The 16,737-nt window shown below is 41.7% G+C and overlaps 1 protein-coding gene across 1 annotated transcript in view; it reads left to right on the top strand.

Annotated features, from left to right (window-relative positions):
- The window catches only part of slc44a1b (solute carrier family 44 member 1b), a 37,611-nt gene extending 20,874 nt beyond the window's left edge, over positions 1-16,737 (top strand). Inside the window, 7 exon segments of the mRNA XM_088080693.1 lie at positions 2,108-2,276; positions 3,198-3,354; positions 3,513-3,596; positions 3,700-3,837; positions 4,475-4,711; positions 6,323-6,492; positions 6,494-16,737. Coding sequence (XP_087936819.1) covers positions 2,108-2,276; positions 3,198-3,354; positions 3,513-3,596; positions 3,700-3,837; positions 4,475-4,711; positions 6,323-6,492; positions 6,494-6,740 — 1,202 coding nt within the window. The 3' untranslated portion in view covers positions 6,741-16,737.

The following is a 16,737-nucleotide window of genomic DNA, read 5'->3' on the forward strand; positions in this document are numbered from 1 at the left end:
TCATCAGTCAAAACATCATATTTACAGCGTTTATTGATCAGTTTGAGCATCACATTTACAGCGTTTATTGATCAGTTAAAACATGACATTTACAGCGTTTATTGATCAGTTAAAACATCACATTTACAGTGTTTATTCATCAGTTAAAACATCATATTTACAGCGTTTATTGATCAGTTTGAACATCACATTTACAGCATTTATTGATCAGTTAAAACATCACATTTACAGCGTTTATTGATCAGTTTGAGCATCACATTTACAGCGTTTATTGATCAGTTAAAACATGACATTTACGGCGTTTATTGATCAGTTAAAACATCACATTTACAGTGTTTATTCATCAGTTAAAACATCATATTTACAGCGTTTATTGATCAGTTTGAACATCACATTTACAGCATTTATTGATCAGTTAAAACATCACATTTACAGCGTTTATTGATCAGTTAAAACATCACATTTACAGCGTTTATTGATCAGTTTGAACATCACATTTCCAGCATTTCTTGATCAGTTTGAACATCATATTTACAGCATTTATTGATCAGTTAAAACATCACATTTACAGCGTTTATTCATCAGTTAAAACATCACATTTACAGCGTTTATTCATCAGTTAAAACATCACATTTACAGCGTTTATTGATCAGTTTGAACATCACATTTACAGCGTTTATTCATCAGTTAAAACATCACATTTACAGCGTTTATTCATCAGTTTGAACATCACATTTACAGCGTTTATTCATCAGTTAAAACATCACATTTACAGCGTTTATTCATCAGTTAAAACATCATATTTACAGCGTTTATTCATCAGTCAAAACATCACATTTACAGCGTTTATTCATCAGTCAAAACATCACATTTACAGCGTTTATTCATCAGTTTAAACACCACATTTACAGCGTTTATTCATCAGTTTAAACACCACATTTACAGCGTTTAGAATAACAAATATTTACAATATGTCAGATTTGAGTTTGTTATTATAAATACTTGTTTAACTGAAAGATGTTCAGTGCAATCACATTACGTAAGATAAATAAACATTTACGTATGTGCATAAAAAAATAGATTTAAAGGAAAGAAAACAAGGAAAATACACATGTGCACAAATATGCACAAATGCTTTTGTAGGAAATAATTTCATTACAAATAAAGTATTGATTTATTTGTAGAGTATACAGCCTAATAGTGAAGATAATAACCATGCCTTAGTTTGAATAATAAACCTAACCTAAAATATAAGAGCATGTTGAATAAATACAGACAATGTAATAATAATAATAGTAATAGTAATAATAAAGAACCCACACTGAAAACATCAGACGTCTGTCTGTGAGCTGTGATTATAAATAAAAACAGTAACAAAAATTCTTAAAAAACTTTAAATGAGTAATATCATAAAAAGACCACAGCTTTATGTATTAAGTATTTTTTCTGAGTATTTTTTTTTATATTTTCAATATTTTAATATAATATAATATAATATAATATAATATAATATAATATAATATAATATAATATAATATAATATAATATAATGTAATTAATATATTTTGGATCAGTCTGCTCTCTGCTGGTGATTTCACTGAACTGCAGCTGCTCCTCTCACTATAAAGTTACTACATAAAAACTACAGTCTTCTCTTTTTTCTTTCTCTTATTTTCTTTTACTTTCTTTGTATTTTTTCTTTTTTCCTTTTTTTGTTGTTGCTGTTGCAGTTTTTCTACACCTTGTTTTCTTCGTTTTGTGATGGCAACTGGAATAAAGCCGTTTTTTTTTCTTCTTAGTTTTCTACCTTTGGACTAAAAGTCTCTGTCTGGGGAGAGAAGCTGAGAATATTATATAATATAAAATAATTCTCAAAGCTGCTGCTGATTTTTTATTTCGTTTTATTTTATTTTTTTTTATTGAACGAACTGTTTTAGTTTGACTGCAGCCGATTTAGCTTTTATTTCAGCAGATCAGTCGACATAGAAATAAATAAATGCTGAAAAAAAGAGCTGTTTGTGTAGTTCATATTCCCCTAAGCATTGTGGGAAGTGTAGTGTGGTGTGACCTGTGACCTTTGACCTGTGACCTGTGTGTGGTTCTGCAGGGAACCCAGTCCAGAACGAGGAGACGGGTCTGACAGAATTCAGACTGACAGGTCCTCTGCAGTACCTGACCTGGTACCACGCCGTGGGACTCGTATGGATCACAGAGTTCATCCTCGCCTGCCAGCAGATGACCGTGGCCGGAGCCGTCGTCACATACTACTTCACCAGGTGAGAACACACCTGTACACACCTGTACATACCTACTATTTCACCAGGAAGAACATACCTGACTACATTTGAAAACACACCTGAATACATTTAAAAGCACACCTGAATACATTTGAAAACACACCTGAAAACACACCTGAATACATTTAAAAACACACCTGAATACATTTAAAAACACACCTGAATACATTTGAAAACACACCTGAAAACACACCTGAATACATTTAAAAACACACCTGAATACATTTAAAAACACACCTGAAAACTCACCTGAATACATTTAAAAACACACCTGAAAACAGATGAAAACACACATGAAAACATGTGAAAACACACCTGAATACACACCTGAATACAGGTGAAAACACACCTGAATACAGGTGAAAACACACATGAAAACATGTGAAAACACACCTGAATACAGGTGAAAACACACCTGAATACACACATGAATACAGGTGAATACACACCTGAATACAGGTGAATACAGGTGAAAACACACCTGAATACAGATGAAAACACACATGAAAACATGTGAAAACACACCTGAATACACACCTGAATACAGATGAATACACACCTGAATACAGGTGAAAACACACCTGAATACAGGTGAAAACACACATGAAAACATGTGAAAACACACCTGAATACAGGTGAAAACACACCTGAATACACACATGAATACAGGTGAATACACACCTGAATACAGGTGAATACAGGTGAAAACACACCTGAATACAGATGAATACACACCTGAATACAGGTGAAAACACACCTGAATACACACCTGAATACAGGTGAATACACACCTGAATACACACCTGAATACACACCTGAATACAGGTGAATACACACGTGCAGTTGGACTCCCGTGGCTCAGTCTCTGTGAAGCGGATCGATGTGGTCTCTGTGTTTCAGGGACAAGAACCGGCTCCCGGTGACCCCGATCCTGTCGTCGGTCCTGAGGCTGGTCAGGTATCACCTGGGAACCGTCGCTAAGGGAGCCTTCATCATCACGCTGGTGAAAATCCCCCGACTCGTCCTCATGTACATCCACAACCAGCTCAAAGGAAAGGTACAAAACTTTATCAACACAATGCTGCTGAGACAAAACTTTATCAACACAATACTGACTGATCTGATTATTGATCTGATGTCTGATCTGATTATTGATCTGATTATTGATCTGATGATTGGTGGTGTGTGATGTGATGATGTCGCCGTGTGTCTCAGGAGAACGCGTGCGCTCGCTGTCTGCTGAAGACGTGTATCTGCTGTCTGTGGTGTTTGGAGAAGTGCCTCAACTATCTCAATCAGGTAACAAACAAACCGCCTCGCTTCCTCCTCTTCCTCCTCATCCTCCTCTTCCTCCGCCCTTCCTGTCTCTACCTGACGTCTCACCTGAGCTTTTATTTCCCAGAATGCATATGCAGCCACAGCCATCAACAGCACCAGTTTCTGCACGTCTGCACGGGACGCCTTCGTGATCCTGGTGGAAAACGCTCTGCGTGTCGCCACAATCAACGCCGTAGGAGACTTTGTGCTCTTCCTGGGGAAGGTGAGCTGGATCAGATAACTGGTCTGAACTGGTTCTGGTCCCAGTGACCCAGTAAAGAACCAGACTGACAGAGTGAAGTCGTGGTAGCGCCACCTACAGCAGTGATACTCAACGTTCGGCCCCCAGCCAAATCTGGCCCCTGACAGGGTGCTCGGTGGCCCCCAAAACCTTTTACTAATTCCCAATAAAAATAAAGTCATTCACACTTGTCCTAAAATCCTAGAAATGTCCTAAAATCCAAGAAAGGTACTAAAATTCGAAAATTGTCCTAAAATGTTAAAAATGTCCTAAAATGTTAAATATGTCCTAAAATCCTAAAAATGTTGTAAGGTCTGAGAAACGTACTCAAGAACATCCTAAAATCTGAGAAACCTCTCAGAATCTGAAATATCTTTAAGTGCAAGAAATGTCTTTCAAGTCCTAGAAATGTCCTAAAATCCTAAAATGTCCTTAAATCCTAGAAACTTTCTAAAAATTAAAGAAATGTCCTATAATCAAATGTTCTAAAATCCTCAAAATGTCCTAAAATCACATCAGGAGCAGGTCGAGTGTCCCTTTCAGTTAAAAGGTTATTTTTTATTCATTTTTTTGTTTTGTTTGTTGTTTTCCTGTCTGTCGTGTCTGAATGTTTGGTCAGATCCTGATCGTGACGTCGACGGCGTTCGCCGGCGTCCTCCTCCTGAACTACCAGCGGGACTACGCCGAGTGGCTGCTGCCGCTCATCATCGTGTGTCTCTTCTCCTTCCTGGTCGCTCACTGCTTCCTGTCCATCTTTGAGATCGTGGTGGACGTCCTCTTCCTCTGCTTTGCCATCGACACCAAGTACAATGACGGCACCCCCGGGAAGGAGTTCTTCATGGACAAAGCTCTGATGGTGAGACGGACGCACACTCGACACGCAGTGAGGACGAGAGCTCGGAAATATTAACGTCAGGTTATGTTTTTAAGAATATTACGTCAAAACATGGCGACCAGTAAGAGTGACTTCCTGTCGATACTTAAGGGCCCTTTTTAAACCTTGTGGTCCAAAAACAAAGAATGGTGTCAAACCTCGTCAGAGCAAACAGCCGAAACCCCGGTCCGAATCAAACCGACTCGTTTTGTGTCCTGTGTGTCCGCACGATGGTTCAGATTTTCAGACCAGTAAGACGAAGTTCTGGCAGGTTGATGACAGAACCCGAAAAATAATGCATGTGAGAAGAGGAGGAGCCAACAAGTTTCACGAACATTTGTGATTGGTTTCTGGTCCTGAATCGGCTCATGTAGTAATAATCTTTGAATAATAATTCATCTGTAAAAGCAATCTTTATTTCTATAGTACCTTTCATACATGAAATTCAGCTCAAAGTGCTTTACGTGAGAGAACGAAAAACAAAAACCTGACATCATATAGAATTAAATATGTTTCTAAATTTACAAAAGAAAATCATTGTACAGCACCATAACTCCCTGAAGCCCCTTAGTCCGGGTGTGAAATGATCACATGACGTTTCCAAACCCGTCTTGAACTACGCGCTGGAACCGGAAGTGACTAAATGTTTCGAAACAGATACATAGATATCAAATATTCATTCATTTTCAGAATTTTAACCCTCCAAATGCCAGGTTTTTGTCATGATGCCACCATGTTTTTAGATGAAATAATGAATGATGTTGAGTCTCCTCCTCCTCAGTGTGTGATATGTCAGTGTGTGAGTGTAGCTGCTGACAGTCTGGGATATGTCAGTGTGTGAGTGTAGCTGCTGACAGTCTGGGATATGTCAGTGTGTGAGTGTAGCTGCTGACAGTCTGGGATATGTCAGTGTGTGAGTGTAGCTGCTGACAGTCTGGGATATGTCAGTGTGTGAGTGTAGCTGCTGACAGTCTGGGATATGTCAGTGTGTGAGTGTAGCTGCCGACAGTCTGGGATATGTCAGTGATCAGCAGCTACATTGACTGTGACAGGTCACCTAGTGGAAATAGCATGTATTTCCTCCATATGCCAAATATGGTCAAAATGACCTCATCAGGTGGAAAATAGTCAAAATGACAAATTCAGAGTCAAAAGCCCAGAATGACACCCAGAAATAATACAAGTCCTGTTTTTCTGCTCTGATGGCTGTGGGATCAAAAATGTCAGTTTGAATGGGTTTCAATGGAGCATTTTTGGACCTGAACAGTCTGAATGTAACTATTTAGTTTCCACAGTGTATTTTAGACTTATTGTAGGAGCTGAGCTGCAAATTCACTGATTACACTCAGATACACAATCTGGACTACATTTAGGACACATGCATCAACACACACACAATTATCACAACAGGAAGAAGGAAAGAGACTAAAATGAGCCAAACAGTCTTTAAAGGGTTAAACTCCTTCAGTCTCATGGTGCGGAGAATTGTGGGAGTTTGTTTGGCTCTTCTGATTCTTTAACTTGGACCCCTCACCATGTGACCCCGCCCCTTCCAATGTCCCCTCCCCTCTCATTGTGGCCCCGCCCCTGCAGGAGTTCGTGGAGAGCAGCCGGCGGTTAGAGCGGGCGGTGGAGCGTGGGCGGAGCCGGGTGAAAGAGGCGGTTTCGGAGGGGGCGGAGATGAAGCCCATGGTGAGTGACAGCGGAGGGGGCGCGGCCAGGCGGAGGAGCTCGGAGGAGGAGGCGGTGGGGGTGGGCCTGGACGGGGGGTGGGGAGTGGGAGGAGCTGCAGGAGTTCCAGGTGTACTACCTGCTGGTGGGGGTGCTGGTGGACTGGGTGCTGACGGAGCAGAGCGACTTCGTCCTCTGTCTCAGCGAGGATGTCGTCCTCTTCCTCTGCATCTACCTGCCCACCTCCACCCTCTTCCTGTTCGTCAGCCTGCTGCACACGCCGAGCCCTGCCCCCTCAGCGCCGAGCAGCAAATCAGCCGCCGTCACCACCGCCAGCTAACACACGCACTAACGGACACGTGCTAACTCATGCATGCTAACGGACACATGCTAACGGACATGTGCTAACTCATGCATGCTAACAGATGCACGCTGTCCTGAGCATGCTGATTGGTCAAACACTGTCACATGCTAACCTTCATCATCACCATCATCTTCATCATCATCATCTTCACCATCACAGCTGCTTCTTCCTGAATTTCTGGGACCAAACTGTACTTTGACTTCCTGTTACATTATAATTTATTTTTTACTTTTGTATCTTATATTTTTAAATATTTTTTCTATTTAAATAATTTTTTGCAGCTGTTTGTTTCTTCAGTTCGGCCTTATCTTGTCACCACGGTGCTTTTAAGGACTCAGCAGATAGTCGGATATCTCAGTGACAAAGGAGGCTCCAGGTGTTTCAGGTTCTGGTCGTTGCGATAGAGAGACGGGCGTCAGAGAAAGTCTCACAAATAAAATAGAGAGATTTAAAACTCTGTGTGGAGTTTGCATGTTTTCCTCCCACAGTCCAGAGACCTGTGGTGTTGACTCTAAACCGATCGGAGGTGTGAATGTGAGCGTCTCCACAGAAGCTGCATTCATGCTTCCTGTTCAAGGAGGGGACTATCCCGCCGTTATGCCGCTTCGCCGCTTCGCCGCTCTGTATAGAAAGTCCGGTTGCAGAAAGGGGGGACAGAGTGGTCTCACCTCTGAGTGGGGACACGAGGGACTAACAGCGCTAAAACGAGGTCTGTGTAAAGGCCGGAGGGACATGACCGTGGGCAGGACAGGGGGACGTTTTGACGGCATGTTTACGTTGGCGATCCACTGAGGGAGATTGAAAAAAAAAACAGCTGTTAGCAACATCCACAAACTGGGAAAATAACCAGTGTGTTTACACGATGTTAGAAAAAGTTGTGTCATTATTGTGTTGCTCCGACTAAAACTGGACTTTTGAAATACATGTAAACATGTTAGTCCGACTTTTTTTTGGCTCCGAAGGTTGTCGCAAACAAAAATGATGTGGAGTTCCACAAGGCTCCGTACTGGGGCCTCTTCTGTTTAAAATCTACGCGCTGGCTCAGTTTATAGAAAACCAAAAAAAAAGATGTTATCATAATGATGCAGATGACGCACAGATTTATAAAACCATATCACCGATCAAAGCTCCGACTGAGTGCATGAACGAACGACAAATCATTCATGATCTGGAAGTTTTTAGTTTTGAAGTTTTGTTTATTAGAGACGTGTCTGCTGGGTCCGAGCCTCCTGCTGTGCTTCTTCACCTCCTCATTACCCATGACGCTCCACTCTCACCTCCTGACCCCCTCGCCGTCTGTTCGATCGTCACGAAGAAGCGTGAACGTTTTAACGGTGTGGCCTCGTTTCCTGTTTCAGGCTCCGGGGACGAGTTCAGCTTGACCAAAATCAGCCAATGGGACTTCTTAAAAAAGAAAAGAGACATTCCAAATGTTTATTTTTACCAACGTGTAACATGTTTACTATGGTTTCACTCCAGGGAAAACGATATTTTAATAAGAAACTGTAAAAACGTAACAATGTAATGAAGCACTTTATATTGAAGCGCTGCAGATTTTAAACCGGCTGATGCATTTTTCGTAGTGATGTCCTTTTTTATAAAACGACAGCATCTCGTCTCTCTGAACTCATCGCTCACTCTTCAGTTCTCCACCGTCCCACAGACACGTTTTACTTTTTATATGCCGTTTTGTTGCGGAGACTCGACCTGGACACCGTGCTGGATCAGGAGCGTTGCCATGGAGTCTCTGGACCGGAGGAACTTCTTATTGGTGGATGATATCCGTGCAGTCGGCTGGTGACAGAGAGGACGGGGGTCAAAGGTCAGCTGATCAGGTCTGATCTGACGGGACGCACTGCGAGCAGATCGATCGATCGTCTAAAAATATATTAGATCTGACTCAAACTGACTTCAGTGTCTGTTAGCCGCCTAAATGGACACTTTTTTATCCTTAAATCTTCAACCGACAAAACATCCATCATGTCTGATGACTGTTAGTCTCATGTCACCAACACACGTCTATTTTCTTTGAATATTTATGTTGTTTTTGTGACCTCACAGACGGTCCGATTCATCGTCACTCTGCGATGTCGCGGTCTCTCTTACAGTGGACAGTTCAAAAAAAGAGAGATATCCTCGTCTTCATGCTGCCTTGCAGCACACACTAATGTGAGAATTTCCTGAAAATGTTTTAAACTTGTGCAAAATATGGTTAAAAAACGCACAAAATGCATTAATGTATTGAAAAGTCCTGACCAGAATTGTAATACCATTTTAATTTGAATTAATTTCAAACATGTAAAATCATCTTTTAGTAATAATTTTAGTATATGTAGTGTCTGCTTTGTCCTGCCTGATCATTTTACATTTCTGCATTCAAGTAGAGCTTCAAATGAAATTTAAAATTAAGAAAAACAGTTCACCTTAACCCTTTGAAACCTGAGAAAATTGGTTTGATTTCTTTCAAAAATACAGGGGGAAATCAACAAGCTACTTAACGAGACACGGCCCAAAAATAAGCAAAAAAACACAAATTACCGAGAAAACGTGCTGAAACTGTGTGTTTATTTTATTATGCTTTGTCAGTAACATCATTTTAAATGATTAGAATCATAATCATAGTTTTCTGGGCATTTTCCCTATTTCTTTTTTATGTTATTTTCTAATAATCCCTCTTTTTCTAAAACAATTTTTTAGAGTTTCATATAACGCTATATAATTCACAGGACATTTCCTGCTCATTGCTTTTAAATGTTGATATAATTTGTAAAAAAGCGTCTGAATGCAGCACAAGAACACTGATTTTCTGAAGCGCCTTTAAAAGTTGAAACATTTGGACTGTTGAACAAAAGTTGAACATTTACAGTTTTGGAGACATGGATTGTTGTTTCCTGTCACAGATTTGTAGATTTAAAGGAAATTTTGAATAATACATTTAGGTATTATTGGTAAAAATGTTATTACAATATCAGTCAGGAGATTTTATTACATTATTGGATTTTATTAAACTTTCGATCAAGTTAAATGCAAAGTTTTTATATTGGTATGTTTTTAGGAAATGATTACATTATTGGGTCTACATGCCTACATTACCCACAGTGCACCTCTCCTGACCGTTGTGAGGTCTGTTGTGGCGATGCATACTGCAGCAGCTGCAGAGGTCTGGTTTTAATAATAATAATAATTCATTTAAAATCGTCTGAGATGATGAAGCTTTTGCAGAAACAGGAGACTTTCTTGTTGATGCTGTCAAATGCTTTCTGATTGGATGCGGTTCTGGTCTGAGTGTAAAACGTTGATGAGCCGTTGTCATAGAAACATGTTTGACTGTCGCTGGAACAGAGATCTGACTGGCTGTTGACGGCTGATGAAGGTCTGTTGAACAGTTCAGGTTACAGAGACGTCGCTCGCTCGGACGCGCCGCTCGCAGGGACGCGCCGCTCGCAGGGACGCGCCGCTCGCAGGGACGCGTCGCTCGCAGGGACGCGTCGCTCGCTCCGACGCATCGCTCACAGTGTAGTGCCACGCTTCATGTTTTGGCAGAATGCTACGACCTGTGAGGTGTCGTGATGTTGGATGTGATTGTCAGTCTGTCATCGGCCAGTTCAGATGTGGTATTAATTACGGGTCGATATTGGTTTTTCGGGGCAGATTATTAGTAGTTAATGAAACCAATGACTAATATTTGGAACCGATTTGCATTTACAATAATCTGAAAATCTGTGTCAACATTAAGAATTTGGTATTTAATAAACTCCAACACTAAATGGAGTTTAAATGCCTTCAGCAAATGTTTAATCAAAACTGAAATTTTCAACATCAAGTACAGCAAGTTCAAATCAATCAAGTCAAATGAAATTTAAATTAAAAATGAATAAATAAAAGTATCTCCCTGAGGTTTTACAGAGTAAAACTTGCTCCCATGCTGACACCTTCTTTGCACTTTTTAATTCAATAATTTTATTGGAGATCATTAGATACAGATAATCTGCAAAATGCCAAATATGGCCTTTATTGTCACCCAGGCCGAAAATCTGTCGCCCTCTAGTCATAAACAACAACCGCACCGGTTCTGTCTGAGCGCGTTCTCATCCGAGGTCGTCTAGCTGCGCTCTGGTTGGACGCAGAAGGTGGTTTTTGCCGTCACGCTCGGACACCGAAAGCACTGACAGAGCGGACATATTTGACGAGTTCAGAGTGAGAACGGGCTGCATTAACGTATGTTTTGGGTGATCTGATCCCTCAAACTCTTTGACGAGGCGGTCTCTTAGCTCGCTGGTCGTGGCGGTGCATTGAGTCTACCCGTGGTGGGCGGGTTCAAAATGTCTTGCTGTGGCGTGGAGCCTGACTGGCGTCAGCGTCCCGTCAGCTGATCTGTGATCACTGACTGTTGTCGTCGTCTCCGAAAGCGTCACCTGGGTCCGACTTCCTGTCCCGGAGTTCGATCTCCTCTTCACCATAAAGTCTAAGCGTCGACCTCTTAATAATCCAGAGAAGATGAAGAGGAAGCGTGTGGGCGGAGCTTCCTGCAGAGGTGATGGCTGAGTTCAGACAGTCAGCAATAAAACAAACTGCATCATGTGACCACAACAACAACAACAGAACAACAACAGCAACAACAACAAGTCTTCCTGCTTCTGTCTGTTCAACGTGTTCCAGGTTCAAAGGTCGACGTCCAACACGCCGTCTCAGACAGGAAGTCGACTGTCTGAGGTTCAGTGTTTGACGTCAGTTATTGTCCGACTGTCCGACACGAGGCAGCTGGTCGGGCAACAGGTCAACGTCACAGTCTGAGCGAGGAGGTCAAATCTCAGAGAAAATGCAGGAAACAGGCAACACTCCAGAAGTTGCTCTGTTGCCTGTCACGTTTGCCCAACATGTTGCCTCGTTGCCCTGCAGGTTGAATCCAAACGTCCGGACCTTCAGGCCGAACCACCGGCACATTTCGGTCAGTGAATGAGTTGCTCGTTTCCTTTGATGGAAACAAAATCTGCAGATTTAAACAAATGAAATTTAAACTGGAATCACTTTTCAAACCTGCGAAAGATGAAACCGTGAAAGAGTGACGAAGGCGAGCGTCCAGACGGGTAGGCCTGATGATTGGCCGCCAGCCAACTGTGAGCCGGCGCTGTTGAAAGAGGCGGCTGTTCGCTCGTTAGTGCATGTGCGGATCTAACCGGGCCGTCAGGAGGTGTGCCGCGCTCTGACGGCAGTAAACGGTGTGTTTATGGCATCACATGACGCCCTGCAGCACAACAAGACTTCTTCCTGTTGACTCACACGGAGAAAGAAACGGCTGTAAATCTGTGGACGCTTTTTTTTTTTTTTTTAGTGTCACAACTTCTGCAAAATAATCATCATCAGAATTTGATCCATTTGGTTTGATAAAATTTGGAAAGTCTAGAAGAGCCAAAAGATTAAATAATCTTATCCCCGTTCACGTTAGCGGAGCGCCAAACGGTCAGTTAGCTGTTCAGCTGGCGGGAGTTCGCCGCCTGGCGGCGCTCGGCTGCTGAAAGTCTGCAGTGTGTTTTCTCGGCGAGCCGCACAGTGCAGAAGTCGTGCCCTTAATGTCCAGATCATCCGGGGAATTTTATCTGCAGCAGTTCGGCCCGCGGCCCCGCCTACAAACGCTGTATCCAGTTCTCTTAATGCATCCATGGATGAGCCCCGCCGCCCCTCCCTGACTCCCTGCCGCTCAGGGACCAAAAAGACAGAAAGTCTGCCAGTTCGGATCATCATTTCATGCTGTGTTTCTATTGGTCGTAGCAGCAGTCACACAGTGAGACGATCATCCCAAACTTTTGACACCATCAGAGATCTCACACTGACAGCGGCTGAACCTCGAACTGTGCAATGTTGGACCGACCGCCGTTTCAGAGCCACGACCAAAGAGATCACCACGTTTCTGTCACGGTGTTCATCTTTAGTCTGGGACAAACCAAAGTTACAGAGATTGATTCTGTCGACCGTCCGGTCTCCTCTGGCAGAATTGACCGTGGTCGTATAAAGCGGGTTTGAAAAACAAAAGAAACCATCATCAGGCTCATGTCCCGATCTCACGCTTTGATTTTTTTTCTGATTTGATATGAATAATATCAAAAATGCCAAATGTCGGCCTTGATAATTGTCCAGGCCGATAATCTGTCGAGCCTTAGTTTCGAGCGTGGACGTTTGGATTCAGCCTCAGTGCGATGTGAATCTCAGGCTCGAACCTGCCGCCGTGTTTGTAAAGCGATGATGAGCGTTGTTCTGTGTGCAGTTTTAAACTCCATGTTTGTTTGCTGAGACGTGCAGCTGACGGCTTTGACGGTTTTCGGGCTGCGACTGTTCCCATCATCACCGCCCGTCAGACAAACGCCTCCTTCACTTCAAAAAGACAAACCGGTCTGAGTTTCAGCAGCACCGAGACAAACTGAAGAGCCTCTCCTCCGAAATCTGCTTGGAGGAGTCGGGACTGATATTCTCTTCACGTGCAGAAACTGGTGACCTCACTGAGATTTAGCTTTGACATATTAAGAGCATGTATGTTTAACCCTGTGGATGCAGCGAGTCAGCGGTCACGGGACGCGATGCTCCGAGCATGTTAACTAATTGCACTAAAGATGGAGTTCCTTCAACACTGACGTCAGTTTAAAGTAGCTGTAAAGTATTTTAGATGAACAGTGTTCGTAGCTCAGATATTAACACGTTTATTCATGTTCAAATGTCCCAAAAAGAAAAACAAACTTTAGGAGCAATCGACGGAAAACATTGAAATCCTGCTTCGTTTGTACCCAACGTTTAGTTTGGATCATGTGACCGCCGTCGTCGGGCAGTTTAACCTGCAGGAGCTGAAGAGTTTCATCCCAGCTGGATTTAATCCGGTCTGATCCGGATCCATGAAAAAAAAGAAAAAAAAAGAGGCTCATGTGGACGTACAGCGAGTTACACAAACAAACACACCCAGTTTAACCTAATAATTATAATTATAATTAGAATAATAATGTTAGAATTTTTTGTAGTCGCCTTTCAAAACACTCCAGGTCACTTAACAAGTCGGAGTTAAAAAACAACAATCGCAACAGATCAATTAAATGATATGACACATGATACATATACAGTGTATAAAATCATAATGTACAAAGGTTTCGTGCGACCGGATCGAGATTTAAAAGATGAATTTTAAGATAAGATTTAACAGCGGACAGAGAAATGACGTATCTGCTCTCCAATGTGCAAATTTAGTCATTTTAGTGCTTTTCTATTTACGAATTTTGAGTGAAATTTGTGTCAGAGCTCTTTCATAACCACATTTCGAAGTGATTAATGTATGAAATATTTACAATAATAATCATAATAAAAATAAAACTTTATTTGTGTAGCGAGAAAGAAATGACATGCCCCAAGTGCTTCACATCAAAAGACATAAAGAGATCATAAAACCTGAATGTAAAAATAAAATACGATCAGAATAAAAAGAACACATTTTCACATGGAGAACACCCTCTTGAAACTATTAATAAAAGTAAGATAAAGTAAGGATAAAAATTGAATGCAAAGAATACACAATATAAGATGGAAAATAAAGTAAATAAATGACATTATTAATAAAAATAAGGCTAAAAATAGAGCGTATAAGATGCATAAAAATGAGGGAAATACATCATTTAAAGAGGTGCAGCGGTGCCTAAGTCAGTGCAAGAGAAACGTTTTTAGTTTTCTTTTAATATTTTAATGTTAAAAATATATCATATTTAAATATTTATTTTTTTCACGAGTACCTGATGCATTAATTTATCCAAACAGATGAGTTTATATTTTTAATCAATTATTCAAGCGAAAAATGTGAGAATTGCACTGGAAGAGGTCAAACTTTTCATTAATCGTTGGTAATTACCGATTTTCCTCCTCAAGTATTTTCAAATGTTGAAATGAAACTCTTGAGCTCTTCTGTTGCCTGCCAACCAATCATCTGCTTCATTCACTTAATCCAACCAATCAGCACGCAGAGGAGAAGCCCTGCCTCCTGGGGGTGTTGACAGGTGGCCTGCGTGTTTGGGACGCTCCGATCAGAACGTCTGTATTGACTATCGATCTGATATCGGCGTAATCGCGTGATCTGGTAGCCATCATTGATTGGTGTAATGAGCCTCCGGGATTCGCTCTCACCTGGTGAAGGTGTGTGTGAGGGAGATGACATCACGGCTGGAGCGTCCCAAACTGTGGTGAACGTTAATGAACCCCTTCACTCTGCGTTTTTCGTTTTTTACTTTCTGGGAGAGAAAACTGTCAGAGTGTTTTATGTTCTAAAACAGGTTTTGTTTTTCGGGGGTCAGATGTTTGAGTTTGTTTCTCTGCATCAGGACGTCGACTCACCTCGACCTGCCGCTCACAGCTCACCGCCTGCTGACGTTAAAGTCACACGCTCTCACGTCAGCGAGAAAAACTGCTTCTGATTGTCTGTGTAGACGTTAAAATCTCCACAGAGGCTCAACAGATTGTTGGCATCTAAAAGTGCATCTGAAACGTCCGACGTCTTCGTTAGTTTGAGCTGTGGAGGTCGTCCTCACCTGTCCCTTACTAGGTTTATCTACACAACAGAGGACACTGGAGACATCGAAGCATAGGACGGTTGACACATCGGGCCCTAGAAATACAGGACGCCAGGAAATAAGGTCCTTGGGAACATAAGACACTGGGAACAAAAGGCCCCTAAAAACATAGGATACTTGGAAAAATGAAGGACCCCAAAAACATACAGTTCACTGGGAACACAAGACACTAAAAAGCAAGGACACATACAACTTTGAACATAGGACACTGAGAGGACAGGGCCCAAGAGACACGGGGCACAGAGAGGACAGGGCCCAAGAGACACGGGACACAGAGAGGACAGGGCCCAGGAGACACGGGGCACAGAGAGGACAGGGCCCAGGAGACACGGGGCACAGAGAGGACAGGGCCCAAGAGACACAGGACACTGAGAGGACAGGGCCCAAGAGACACAGGACACTGCAAAATTAGGGTCTTGGGAACATAAGATCCCCAGAACTTTGGACACTATAAACTTAGGAACTAGAGGCGATTTTGGTTTTTCAGGGCAAATACTGATTATTGGTACTCAATGAGACTGATAAACCATATTTGTAACCGATATGCATTTACAATAAAAATGAAAATCTTTCTGTCAATATTTAGGAATATAACAAACTCCAACACGAAACTTTGTTCAAATGCCTTTAGCAAATATTTAATCAAAACTGAAACTTTCAGCTTCATGTACAGCAAGTTCCCTGCAACATTTTTTATAAAGTCAAGTGAAAATTTTAAGAAAAAATGCAGCTTTTTAATTAATTCATTTTATCAGCAATCAATTAAAATAAAATGCCAATACAGCTAGCTGGCAAAATGCCAAATATCGGCTCCAATAATCGGCTGATAATCTGTCCATCCCTATAGGGAACATGCGACTCAAACATTTGACACTTAGAACGTAGAACCCGGCGAACACTGGGAACATCGTGAGGACGAGCTGTTTTACAGCGTCTTTATCCCAGATCTGATGAATTTTCATTTCATTTCATTTGATTCGAAGGGCCGCTGAGGGGAATCTGATCCAGATCAGTTGCATGTCCATGTTTTTCTGCTCTCTATCGCGGTGCGTCATCTTCTTACGGTGTGAATAATCTGCTGTTTAGATTCACTAAAATCTCTGATAGATGCCTCCGTTTTCTTTCGGCTGCGACTCTTAAACTCGTCTTCACGCGCGGGACGGCGACATAGCAAAAAGAACAAGTTAAGACTTTAGGCTGACACGTGAGTTTAACTGTCAGGTGTAACACTAGTGTTTAGGTTTTCTCTGCAGTAAGAAGTTATTTGTAACATTGAAGAACTTTTTTTCTTTTGTTCTGGGTTGACTTTTTTATATTTATCATTTCTTATGTATATTTGTTTTTTAAGAAAAATAATAAAATGGAAAATTTGAATCAGT

The sequence above is a fragment of the Plectropomus leopardus genome, chromosome 8 (assembly GCF_026936395.1).
Source record: "Plectropomus leopardus strain MGB_pleo_1.0 chromosome 8, ASM2693639v1, whole genome shotgun sequence".
NCBI lineage: Eukaryota > Metazoa > Chordata > Actinopteri > Perciformes > Serranidae > Plectropomus > Plectropomus leopardus.